General features: G+C 41.4%; 1 protein-coding gene across 1 annotated transcript; it reads left to right on the top strand.

The window, feature by feature from the left end:
• Nucleotides 1-8,654: 8,654 nt before the first annotated feature.
• zgc:195282 (uncharacterized protein LOC100192223 homolog) lies at nucleotides 8,655-10,782 on the top strand. Its single transcript, XM_063884176.1, has 4 exons — nucleotides 8,655-8,826; nucleotides 10,048-10,142; nucleotides 10,268-10,322; nucleotides 10,492-10,782. Exons 1-4 carry the CDS (start codon nucleotides 8,784-8,786, stop codon nucleotides 10,500-10,502), a joined length of 204 nt encoding a protein of 67 aa, XP_063740246.1. The 5' UTR covers nucleotides 8,655-8,783; the 3' UTR covers nucleotides 10,503-10,782.
• The last annotated feature ends 1,600 nt before the right edge of the window (nucleotides 10,783-12,382 follow it).

The raw sequence follows: 12,382 nt of genomic DNA, 5'->3' as shown, positions 1-12,382 counted from the left end.
AGAGAGGCAGGCTAAAAGGGGCTTTAAATTATTTATTTACAAATACCAAGCCTTGCCTTCCCATTGCAGCTGTTTCTTCTGGAGCCGCAAGTTCGCTTTGAGAATAACTATTTGCTGTGTTTGCAAAAAGTTGCAAACCGTTTTGCATTGGATTAAAAAAGGGAAACAAGATAACGATTGACAAACAGGAAGAATAAAAAATATTTATTTAGCCCACATCGGAAATAAATTGGCCTAATTCAATTTTCACCATCAAGGCTAAAAAAGGCTTGTGTGACTATTACTTCTGAGCCAAATGTATTTCGGTAAGAACAAGTTTGTGAAGGTGTTCAGCTCCTTCTGTTCTTTCAATAGGAAAATGTTAAAATGTGGTAATTTTTAGCAATGAATGATGCTTTAGAGGGAGCAGTTTTTGCTGTGCCAAAGGTCATCATACAATATATGTATGTATTATGTGAATCATTTCTGACATTTAACTAAATATGTTTAGTTATAATATTCTATAAATCAACTGTCTGTATGTTTGTGTGTGAATGTGTGTGTGTGCTTGTGTGTGTGTTTGGCCGACTGTGTGTGTGATGGATGGCATGTGAAGGGAAGCATGCATGTGATCTCTGTCTGGCTGTCCTTTCTGTCACACACAAAACTACATGCACACACGCATGCACGTGCGCACACACACAGACACACACAGACAGACAGACACACACACACACACACACACACACACACACACACACACACACACACACACACACACCTAATCCCATCCACGTTCATCTCGCTTCCCATACCATGTTCCCTTGGTCTTGTTCTCTCATTTCAAACACACTCAACCCCAACCCATCAACATAAACACACACACACACACACACACACACACACACACACACACACACACACACACACACACACACACACACACACACACACACACACACACATTCTATCCTCATTACACTCCCTTTCCCTACTTTGATGATATGCAAATATCCCTCCCACCATCGCCACCCCTCCCTCCTCTTCTCCTCCCCCCCTCCCTTCCTCCCCCTTGCTCTCTCCCCCAAGCAGCCTCCACACACTCACACACAGGCTAATGCACTGTGGCATCGTCCACAGACAGGCGGGGAGGATCAATTTTTCACCCAGTGTGCTACCGATATTCATAAGATAAGGCCACAGAAGAGTGAGGAGAGAGCGGTGGGGGAGGGAAGAGGAGTGACATAGATGGGAGTGGGGAAAATGGCGAATTGGTGTAATGAAGGAGAGGTAGGGTGTCCAGGAAAAAGGGTGAGAGGGAAAGGGGAAGACGACTAGGAAAGGATGAACATGGGTGAAAAAGTAGGGAGGGTAAGGGGAAGTCTCATGGGTGTGCGGGAGCGTGGAGGCAGGATGAGTAAGTGGGTTAGGGGTGGTAGGAAAGGGGGATGGGGTGTAGAGAGGGCTCTGGGGGATGGGGTTGGGAATGGATGGGGTGGTAAGGGAAAAGGATGGTGTGTGGAGGGGGGGTTATTTTGCTGACGTGCTTTCTTATTGGCTTGTTCAAACGCTGGGGGAGGGGCAGCCACTAACCATACTCTCACCAGCTATAGGGAAGAGCAGAGAAACAAAGAGAGAGAGAGAAAGAGAGAGAGAGAGGGGGGGGGGCAGATATGTGTTTTAATGTTGATATTCTGGTCTAATTAGATTCCTGTCTAAGTGGCGGAATGAATGGTGCTGATCAGATAGAAATAGGCGTAGTAGAAGATGGGAGCAGGCTTTGTTTGAGTTGGAGGATTCTGTTTTTGTGAAGAGGTTCTTGATCTATAATTCAATTTCACTTGAGAGACAGAGAGGAGCAAATTACCAACACTGTCTCTCATGGATATACTCAAACTCTCCTTTACACAAAAAGGCATCCTTCTGAGGTGCAGCTGAATTTTTAGACATTTAAAATGATCCAAATGTGTTAGTCTACATTTAATGAGTACAAAAAAGAAACCATATGGCCATAAGGGGTGCAATGTCTGCCTAGTTCAAGTGTTTACATATTCAAAATGTTTCATTAAATAAATAAAAAATATTAAATAGAAGGCACAAACTGAAAAATAAATACCATTCCAGCACACACAAGAAGGCAGATTGAGAGCCATGTGTTTGTGGAGCCCAGCTGAACCCCGCCTGCTAAACCAGTCCGCTGGCTGTGACAGACTGACAGGCAGGGAAATAGAGAGCATGGTGTGTGTGTATTGGAAGAGAAAACAAGAAGAGAAATTGAGACAAAGAGGAAGATTGACCAATGCAGACGGACACAAAAAATAAAACAGAAAGGAAAGAGACAAACAGGAGAGACATGGCGACATGGAGAAACATCCAAAGAGAAAAAGAGATATACTGTAGTGATACACAGAGACTGAGGGAGGAAAGAGGAAGGGAGCCAAGCTTTCTGTGGCTTAGCCAGACTGGAGCGGTGGGACTTGGCTGGCTGTGGACCCTTGGCTTCACTATTAAAGCAAAGAAGAAAAAAAAAATCACAGTCAAAAAATGAAAAGGGCAAAGAGCTATGCCAAGAATGCACAGGCAAGAAGCAACACATTAGGTTCTTTCCTTCTGCCCGCCTCTCTGTTTCCCCAAGCAGATCTAAACAATAGGTGTGACCGGCCACCAGAGCCGAGCGCTTTACACTGAGAACCCTGCTGAGGGACTAAGTTCGACCCTGGAAGTTTAAAACTTAGATAAACATCCCTTTGATATGCATTTTTTTTAATTCAAATTAGCTTTAAGGCTGGTAAAATTGTATTATCAAACACAGTTTGACTGTGTCATATATTTGTATCACCTTGTTCCAATGCTTGATTGAAGGTTTTTCATATTTGAATTATTTAAACAGAAGGAAGACATTCTTTATGGTTGCATCATCAAATGGAAACATTTTGAATCAAATTATACATTTTTTATAACAAATTCAGTTTGAAATATTTATGGCATTTGATAACTTTGCTGTCTCGAATAGAGTTTGATAATAAGCTCTGTGCGTTTAATCAGTGATTTGCTGCATAGTCTGAGCTTGTGAGGAATTATCCGTCAGCTGTTCACAGTGTTTTACTACTTGTGTTAATAAAATAATGTATTTTTCGAGATAACGAATCACACTTATCTGTCCGCAGCCACGCTAGAAGCTTTGTGATGCTGTACTTAGCCCCTGGAATGCTTTGAGATAAATGCTAACATCGATATGCTAATTTGATCATATAATTGAACATAACAGATCAATTACAATGCTAGTATACTGATGTATGTTGTTGCTGGTGATCTTCAAATCTCAATTCAGTTTAGCGTGTTAGTATGCTAACTAAAAAAACAGCTGAGACTGATTGGAATATAGTTAAAATAATAATAAGTTATGACCTGCAGGTGGCCTAGACAAGATCGCACCAGATTTCATTGCAAGCAATCCAAAAGTTGCTGGGGCAGTTTACTAAAACAACAAAGCCAAACCAAAAATAAATACAATCTGTCCAAAATGTCTGTACAAAGTGTCCTTGCCATGCATTAAATATTTTGTGGTTCTTAACAAATATATTGGTCCGGTCATTTGACTGACAAAGCGACCTCTAGCTGGGCTAAACTTGTCTGAAAATCTCTAACTGACCTTTGCTGTAGTTACTCTCACAGTTTATGGCATTGCAAGACAAATAGCAGAGGTTTAGTTCTTGATATTTATGGCATGGTGTGTTTATCTGTTGCGTATGGTATTTCAAATGTCGGTTCAGTCATTGGGATGGTAGGACATTACATATAAGCCCGGAAGAAAATTGAAAAGCCAGAGCAGTGTCAACACCTGTGTAGTATCTGCCATTAGCAAACAAATTCCTCCATTGGTTTCTGCACAGACCAAACAAAAACAAAAACATCCCATAATGCAATCTGACTGACCCAGCTACTCACAGCTACTAATCATGTCGTATTAGTCACCATGCTATAATCATATCACTACGTAGTGGCAAGAGGGGGACTTACGAGCTTTGCCAGATTAATAGTGAAAAACAAGGACTTATTTTTCTGACTTTTCCATCCGCTGATACCCTAAGTAGAGGATTATAGCCTTTAGATCGCCTGACTCCGGAAAGGCCATCACAGAGGGGGATTTTTGTGGAAAACACACCCCAGAAATGGCTCCATGGTGCACCCAAATATCCACCCGGCTGTGCCAGATGAGCACCAGAATGGCTTAGAAACTGTAAAGGATGAGGGATTTTGTTTGGCTTGGGTAGAGAAGCTTAAGCTGTGTCCCTTTGTGCTTTGACAGTCTGATGATAACAAAAAAAAAAGCGAGGGAAATGTCATTCGGAAAACAGATATTTAGTACACTAACAAACAATCAAAGGAAAGGTACAAAGTTCAAAGCAGGTACCCATTAATTCCTCATTAGGTCCTTTGGTCGTCTTCATCTGTCAAATGTTTGAGATGCTGCTTGATTTTACTTGCCATATGTCTTGTATTGCAAAGCTGATTTTGTGTGTGCTGCTGAGATGCAACCCCAAAGCTATGTCATATTCTGGGCTTGCGGGAGGAAAGAGGATGCCAAGAACTGAAACGTGATGACGAGTGGGTGTGTGAGAGTGAGCGGGGGGAAAGGCAGCCATCCAAAGGCTTCTTTTTTTTTGTAATGTGTGTGAGTGTATACTTTCATGTGTACGCACATGTGATCAACAGCGCATCTATGTGTGGGAAGAAGGAATCCATCCAGCCGTTTTTCTTTCCTGAGCCTCTTCCTGCGTCCCCCCACCCTCACACAATTCTCAAAGCCGGCGTCAGGAGGGTTTGGCCTCGGCGAGCTCCAACCCACCAAAGAAGACGGAGGAGAGGAGCCAGTGTTTCTCCCTCCTCCATGCTCTGTCTGTTTCCACCACTCACTAAAAGTTACTATAAATCCAGTTCACACACACACATTTCCCACATCCCTCAATCCATGTGTGTGTTAGTGGTGTATCTCATATGACTTGGCAGAAGTGAACCATGCGTATGTGCGTGCCAGTGCGGGAATGTGTGTGTTAAGAGTTTTGGCAGTTTTCTCAACGCAGCCTCACCAAAAGATCCACAGGGAAATGTGGTTTTAACGCCCCCTCTCTTCTCCTTCTCTTGTTTCTTTTTTCTCCCTCTCTCCATTTCACAATTACAGCTCCTCTGTTTCCCTATGCTATGCTATATGCCTATTTTTCTCCAATCCAACCAGTGAAAATCCTCCCTGCTTCTAGCTATTCCTTCTCGCTCTAATGACTCAAATCTCTGCTTTTTCTTGGTACACATTAACTAATCTGTTCTCTGTTATTGTAATGACATCATCACCTGCATAAAAAAACTTGCGCAGGCACATAGGCCTCGGATTCAGGATGAAGCTCCACACACAATGAATGCTGATGGAGAGACATTATGGGTTATCCTGTAGGGAATGCTGGTCAGATGAAATAGCTACTTGGTATTCCATCCCTCTGCAAAACATGACACACAGGAGCGGCATGCTGGCAAATATGCAAATGATGAAATGCTTATTACATAGCCTTGTGAAGTTCATCACATGTGTTTGTGGTGTGTCAAGCTGGGAAATATACATTACAAAAGCACATGTGTGTACATACATGTGTATAGGGGGGAGTGAGGTAAGTTGAGCCAATGGGTTAGTTGACCCAGCTCTTTTATTTAGGGAACTGTGCACATTTGTCACTATAGATTCAGGAAGCACCCATCATTTCTATTTGGCTGTGATGGAGAGAGGCACATGGGGAAGTGGTAAATATTTCCCAATAAACCATGTAAGTACATTTTCAACATGTCAGGTATAATTACTGTTATTTCAAAGTAAATCCATCCAGATCTGAAAATATATATCATACTTGTTGATTATTTAGCAAGTAAAACCATGTGAATCCTTTAGTTAAAGATTAATATGAATGACTAAGCTAGACTACTTTCTTCTCAAAAAGTAGCTGTTGGGCATATACCATGGGGTACGTTGAGCCAGTGGTTCAACATAACCCTCCCATGAGGCACTGAAGTTAAGTCTCAGTAATATAAAATGGTATTTCAGTTTCTTTTAAAGAAACTGAAATACCAGCTCAACTTACCCCACTCCCCCCTGGAAAGAGAAGGGTTAGGGTCTGCAAGAGATCACATGATTCAGTAGGTCAGCTAAGGTTAACTGGTCTTGTGTAGCTAAATACCGTATCTTAAAAGAATGAATTCTATTCTTTTAGGTCTATATTGATATAATAATTTGAAGGCATGCCACCATCTTTCCTGCCATATGTCTGGCAGGAGTTCTTTGACAATCTGGTAAAGCGATAGACGAGAAGAGACTAACCACATTTGGTTAAAACTATTTGGGGCTTTTTAGTTCATTTTGATTCTGAACTGGCTCTTTCACGTTTGTTTTACAGCCATTTATTCCATTCAAACATCATTTGTAGTCTTGACGAAACAGGTATCACTACAGTGCAGACACCAAAGCAGGTAGTGGCAGAGAAAGGATGATACATTTTTCAGGTTTAATTTTGAAAAAGTAAATTGGTCAATTCACCCACAGATGGCTCACTTACCGCCTGACACGAACCAACTCACCCCTTAGATGGTACAAGAGAACTTTTTTTCCAAATCATATTTTCATGGCCATTTGTGATAGATTTATTCTTTCATCTTAATTGACAAAAGACATCCTGATGCAAAGGTTGTTATCATTTGACTTCAATCTAATTTTTGCTTTCCTAGCTGACAACATAACTACCGGTATACATCCCACCTTACCTCACTCTCCCCTATAGACATGTTTTTGAAAACTAAGAAGGTCTATATTTACTCAAGTTCTTGAATTTCACTTCTGTTCTCCTTAACTTTATGCTTCAAATATTCAAATATTTGTACATTTATCTGGTTGCTGTTCTTACAGTTTGAATATGTAAGGTATTAAATATGCAATCAATCAATAGGATATAGTGCATTGTTATAGATTTAACTACCCAGGAGTGAATGAAGTCATGAAATGTTTTTTTTAAAACTTATTTGGCACCATTCCGACTATACTACTAACCACATGTCATTCTGCTCACAGATTTGTCCAAAAATATTTCCCAAAAATGTTATACGCATTCCAGTTTCTCACTAGAACGGTTCCAGGAAATTCCCCCTTTTACAAAAACACAATTTGTAGTTCTGGTCCTTTGTCTGGTTTCATTTGCTGTCAAATGCATGACCTAGGTTCCCCTCCACAAAAGGCCTGTTTGCTGTCCTTCCCAAAATGGTGAAACAAGCTCCACATTGGTATGAGGACAGCAGACAATCTACACGTCTTTTGTTGCTGACTGAAAACTCACACTGTTTAGGCTGCAACTTTGCCAAAAAAACTAAGAGATATAAAATATATATATAATCTCTCTTCTGTACAAAGGTTTGGCTTTAGTTGAAGCATGTTAAACTCTGAGGACCTTTTACTGCCACAACTTTCACTTCAATGTTTTATATACAAGTTTTATTTGAGTGATTTTACATGGAAGTTGCTACTTTTATAACCAACAAATTAGAATACTTCTTCCACCACTGTACAACTGTAATGCCAGCTATAATTCAGTCGCTTTTGGTCATTCATAAGCAAGACACAAGTGATAGTGATATGGATCGAAGCACACAGATATTCGCCTGTCCTCCACAGTGACTCTAGTTCCCGTTCTGCTCTGCGAAGTTCATCAGAGTTCATCTTCTTTGTCCCCGCTGAGCTGAGGCCGGCTACTGTCTCCCTTCTCTGTCTCGCTCGTCCCTCCTCACCCCTGTCCCTCCCCAGCTTTACTTCCATCACCTGTCCCGAGGGCATATCTGCCTCCACACAAACACACTCACACACACACACCTCCCCCTCTGCATGTCCCTCAACCAACCGACCTCACCCTGCCTCTCCCTCTGCTCTTTGGCTTGCAGCCTCTTTATGTGATGTCATTGAGAGGAAGCATAGTGTGTGTGTGTGTGTGTGTGTGTGTGTGTGTGTGTGTGTGTGTGTGTGTGTGTGTGTGTGTGTGTGTGTGTGTGTGTGTGTGTGTGTTTGTGTTTGTGTGTGTGTGTGTGTGTGTGTCTGTGCATGTGTGTGTGTGTGTGTGTGTGTGTGTGTGTGTGTGTGTGTGTGTGTGTGTGTGTGTGTGTGTGTGTGTGTGTGTGTGTGTGTGAGAATATAAAGGGGTGTATGGTGTGTGAGTCAGTGAGGGGGGTGTGCAACTGTGTGAGTATGTGACAGTGGGAGAGAGATAGAGAGACAGAAAGAAGGGAAGAAAGGGCCAAGTGTCGGGTTTCTCTTTTCAATTCAGAGGCTCAACTCCTTGTTTTTAATCTAGAAAAGAGGTTGAAAACAGCAGGCAGGGAGAGAAGATAGCTGGGAACCTGAGCTGCTGACAGCTGTTTTTGTCCCTCCTCTCCTCACCCTCTCTCTCTCTCTCTCTCTCTCTCCCTCTTTCTGTCTCTCTTTACAGTGTCATGGCTGTGCACCCAAAGCATTAATATACACACATAAAATGATGCTGATTTACATGACTTTACACCTGTTATCATGATCTTTTATCCACTGAAAGAAGCTTTTCAAATCACATCTTTCTCTCTCTTCCGGTGACGTCTCATCCACCACATCCTGGTTTTGGTGCACTGGCAGACATATGTGCAGTTTAACGGTTTTCCTGTCAATTTTCAGTTCACACACACACACACTCACATATGCTCATGAAGCATATATGTACTCACACACAGTCGTCGTTGAATAATTACATAGCATCATGGTAGGCTACTGTCCAATTTGCGGGAAGCCCGTCTACTTTGGTGAGTGTGACCTCTTTAAGTGTTTACTCAGTTCTTCTGTCTGGCATTATTTTTCTGTACATCCTTGAAAAACTATCTCTAATTTTCTTCCAGTCACTTGATTCATCTGAAAGAAAAATATTTTAAAAAGATATTAGTAGAAGAAAACACACAGTCCCAAAGCGGTAGGTCTAGTAATAAAAAGGTCAAATGTATTCATATTACTGGCAGTTTGACTGTAGATATTATGACCTGCCAAACACAGGTGCAACTCATTTTGCTAACGATGGCTGCACAAACACACCTGAATGTAAGAGAGACATATCGTGAATGTTATTTGTTACCCCTGTGCTTGTACTTCAAGTCAACGTACTTTAAAGAAGCTTTGATATTTATTTGTATATGTACCACAACGGTTTCTGAGGCCTACTTGCTAATACCTGGCTCTATTCTCTGTAGCACACAGACACAAAAATGTGCGCACACACATCCATGATAACAGGATGTGGGTCCAGCCAGACGAGCTTCAGCTGCTCTCTGGGTTTCCTCCCCACCTTCTGTCTCTTTGAGCTGCAGTCCTATTCCCATCACTGAGATCTCATTATTGAACAGTACTTTAACCAAATAATTCAAGAGTTTTTGTTTTTTTACAGCTATAGTTTTGCTCTTCGCGTAATGAACCAGCTTAGTTCAAATTCTCTGATTTCCCCCGGCCCCCTTGTCTCTTTTTATACAACACCAAATTCCGGCCTATACCTACCGTCTTTTACATTTAAATAAAAAATAATAATACATTTTAATACTTTTTATTTGATAATTGGGATCCTTTCTTGTAGTTACTTCTTAGAAAATAAAAAGACAACAATTTAACTGTATGTCCAATAATCAATCAATACAAATAAAATAATGAAAATAAAGACGCAATTACGCTTTAGAAATGTAAAGTAATAGGATAAAAGAAGAGACACATTAAATACAAATATGAATAAAAAGATAACAAAAATTAGATTGCTTTAGAGAATATCTCATAGTATATAGTTTTTTCTTATTTTTAGAATGTTTTCTCTTTCACCTCACATCAAATAGCTTAAATAGAGTCCTAATCCTGGGATTTATTATTTCCATAATATAGATATTGAAAACTGTGTCGTTCCTGGTTTTAGCCAGCTAAGATTAAAATATATATTACTAGAATTGTGCATCCCCTCTCATTAATGCAGTTCTCATTTTCATCTGCTACAGGTGAGAAGAAGAGGTCCTTAGGGAGGGACTACCACCCTCTGTGTCTCAAGTGTCAAAAGTGCAAGAGACAGCTCACAGCAGGTCAACATGCCGAGGTACTTTTACATATTGTTTAATTTCTGTAAACGTAATATAGCAATTACATTAAAAAAAACAGTAAGTGATTATATAAATCACACGGTTGATGCAGTAAATACAGTATGTCCTTCTTGCTTTTCAGTATGACGAAAAGCCGTATTGCTCACACTGCTACCTGAGGATGTTTGGTCCAAGAGGTACTACCTTCCTGAGAGCATCAACACACACACACACACACACACACACACACACACACACACACACACACACACACACACACACACACACACACACACACACACACACACACTGGCACCCTCATGCAATTTCTGAATGTCTTTTCTCTGTGTGAATCTCTCCTGACAGGTAACAGGTGACCGGTGTCTCAGTGGTGCATTGCAGCTCGTTCACACACTGAGCCGGCATGGACTGAAGAAACACAGGCACTAAAAAAAAAGTGTAGTAGGCCTAAATAAATAAATATAAATGACGGACAGATATCTAACTGTCCATCCACTTTCATTTACACAAATAAAATATTTATAAATGTGTGTGACCACTTGATGCAGTGTGTATGTGATTGTTCACTTTTGTAATGTAAACTAATTTTCTGTCGGTATTAATAAATGCATTTTGAAATATGTCAAAAACATTGTTGATGGTCTCTGAGGTGAACTTTGTAATCAGGAGCAACCTGCATGCTCATATCTGGGCACTTGGGGTGGATGTATTCACTTACCAACTAACAAATACTGTATTTGCAGACAACGCACACAATCATAAAAAAAAAGGAAGAGTGGAACTCTAGGGTTCTCCCTCATCATCAGGAAGTCAGGGGGAAGGAGAAGGAAGGAGGAATGGATGAGGGTGGTTGCTGTTGGCAGGCCAAAGCACATCTTATGCCAGCAGCATCTGCTGGAATGGGTGCTACAGTGAGGCAAAGACGGATCTCTCTCACACACACACACACACACACACACACACACACACACACACACACACACACACACACACACACACACACACACACACACACACACACACACACACACACACACACACACACACACACACACTGCTGCCCCTGAAGCAGTGTAGCAGTGGCTGCTACAGGGGCTTGTCACCCAGCGGTGGGTGAAGTACATTGACACACACACACACGCACGCATGCACGCACACACACACACACACACACACACACACACACACACACACACACACACACACACACACACACACACACACACACACACACACACACACACACATATATATAAGGAAAGAGGAAAGTGTCATGCATCAGGCAAGTGACATTTCAGGTGTTTGTCCTTGAAGGCTACAGAAGTAAAGGGTATGAATGGGATTATGGACAAAGGGAGAGAGGGCTGATGGGATTATTCTAACATCTAGTAGAGGGATGCCTCTGTGTCTCTCCAGCACGTCTTTGAACGTGTCCGTCCCCCTCTCATCCTCTCCTTCATCCTCTCCTTCATCCTCCCCTCCTCCCCTCATCCTTCCATGTCTCCTTCACCCCCTTACCCCATACCTTGATAGATCACATGACTGGTGTGATACCAGCTGGCTGACTGCTCATTTGCATGTGTTTCAGCACTCAGCATCCCCTTATTAGGGAGACGGGTGGTGGGGCCGAGTTATAGGTTGAGAGGGGCTGAGGGTTAAAGGGAGAGTGAAGTGTGCTGGGTAATTGACTGGTACTGGGAAGGACTGAAGGAAAAGAAAGAGAGAAAATATATGGAATAAAAGAGAGGGGCAAAACTGCATAAGTGTGGAAAAGCAAGGTTTCTGAACTTTGCAGTGATCCAAACATTTATCTATATCGTCCCAAGTGGTGGCTTAATCAAGAAACAAAGGCCAATTTCAGGTCCATACCTTTAATTCAGAGACTGCCTCATGTAACGTCAGGTATTATTCTTATTAAGAATAATTCAACATGAGGAGGAAAGTAACTAATTATAAAGTTTCATTTCAAAGAAAAAGGAAAAAAAAAATGTCTTAGCAAAAGTCACACTGTGTTGTACTCTGACTTTGCACTTGTCTTCATTTGTGTATCATTGTCGACATCTAGTGACCATAAAAGTTACTACAACATTTCAAAGGACGGAAAGCTGTGAGGTGAATGAACAGCATCTTCATCCCCAAGTGCCTCCTTGAAGACTTTTAAGTAAGACAATACAGTTTGTAAAACAATAGAGCGTCTTTTGCTAATTGACGTTTAACCCTCAAAAAAAGTTTACAT

This window comes from Eleginops maclovinus, chromosome 5 (assembly GCF_036324505.1).
Source record: "Eleginops maclovinus isolate JMC-PN-2008 ecotype Puerto Natales chromosome 5, JC_Emac_rtc_rv5, whole genome shotgun sequence".
Lineage (NCBI taxonomy): Eukaryota > Metazoa > Chordata > Actinopteri > Perciformes > Eleginopidae > Eleginops > Eleginops maclovinus.
Note: the sequence above shows the minus strand (reverse complement) of the source record. Positions and strands in the feature narration are given on the sequence as shown.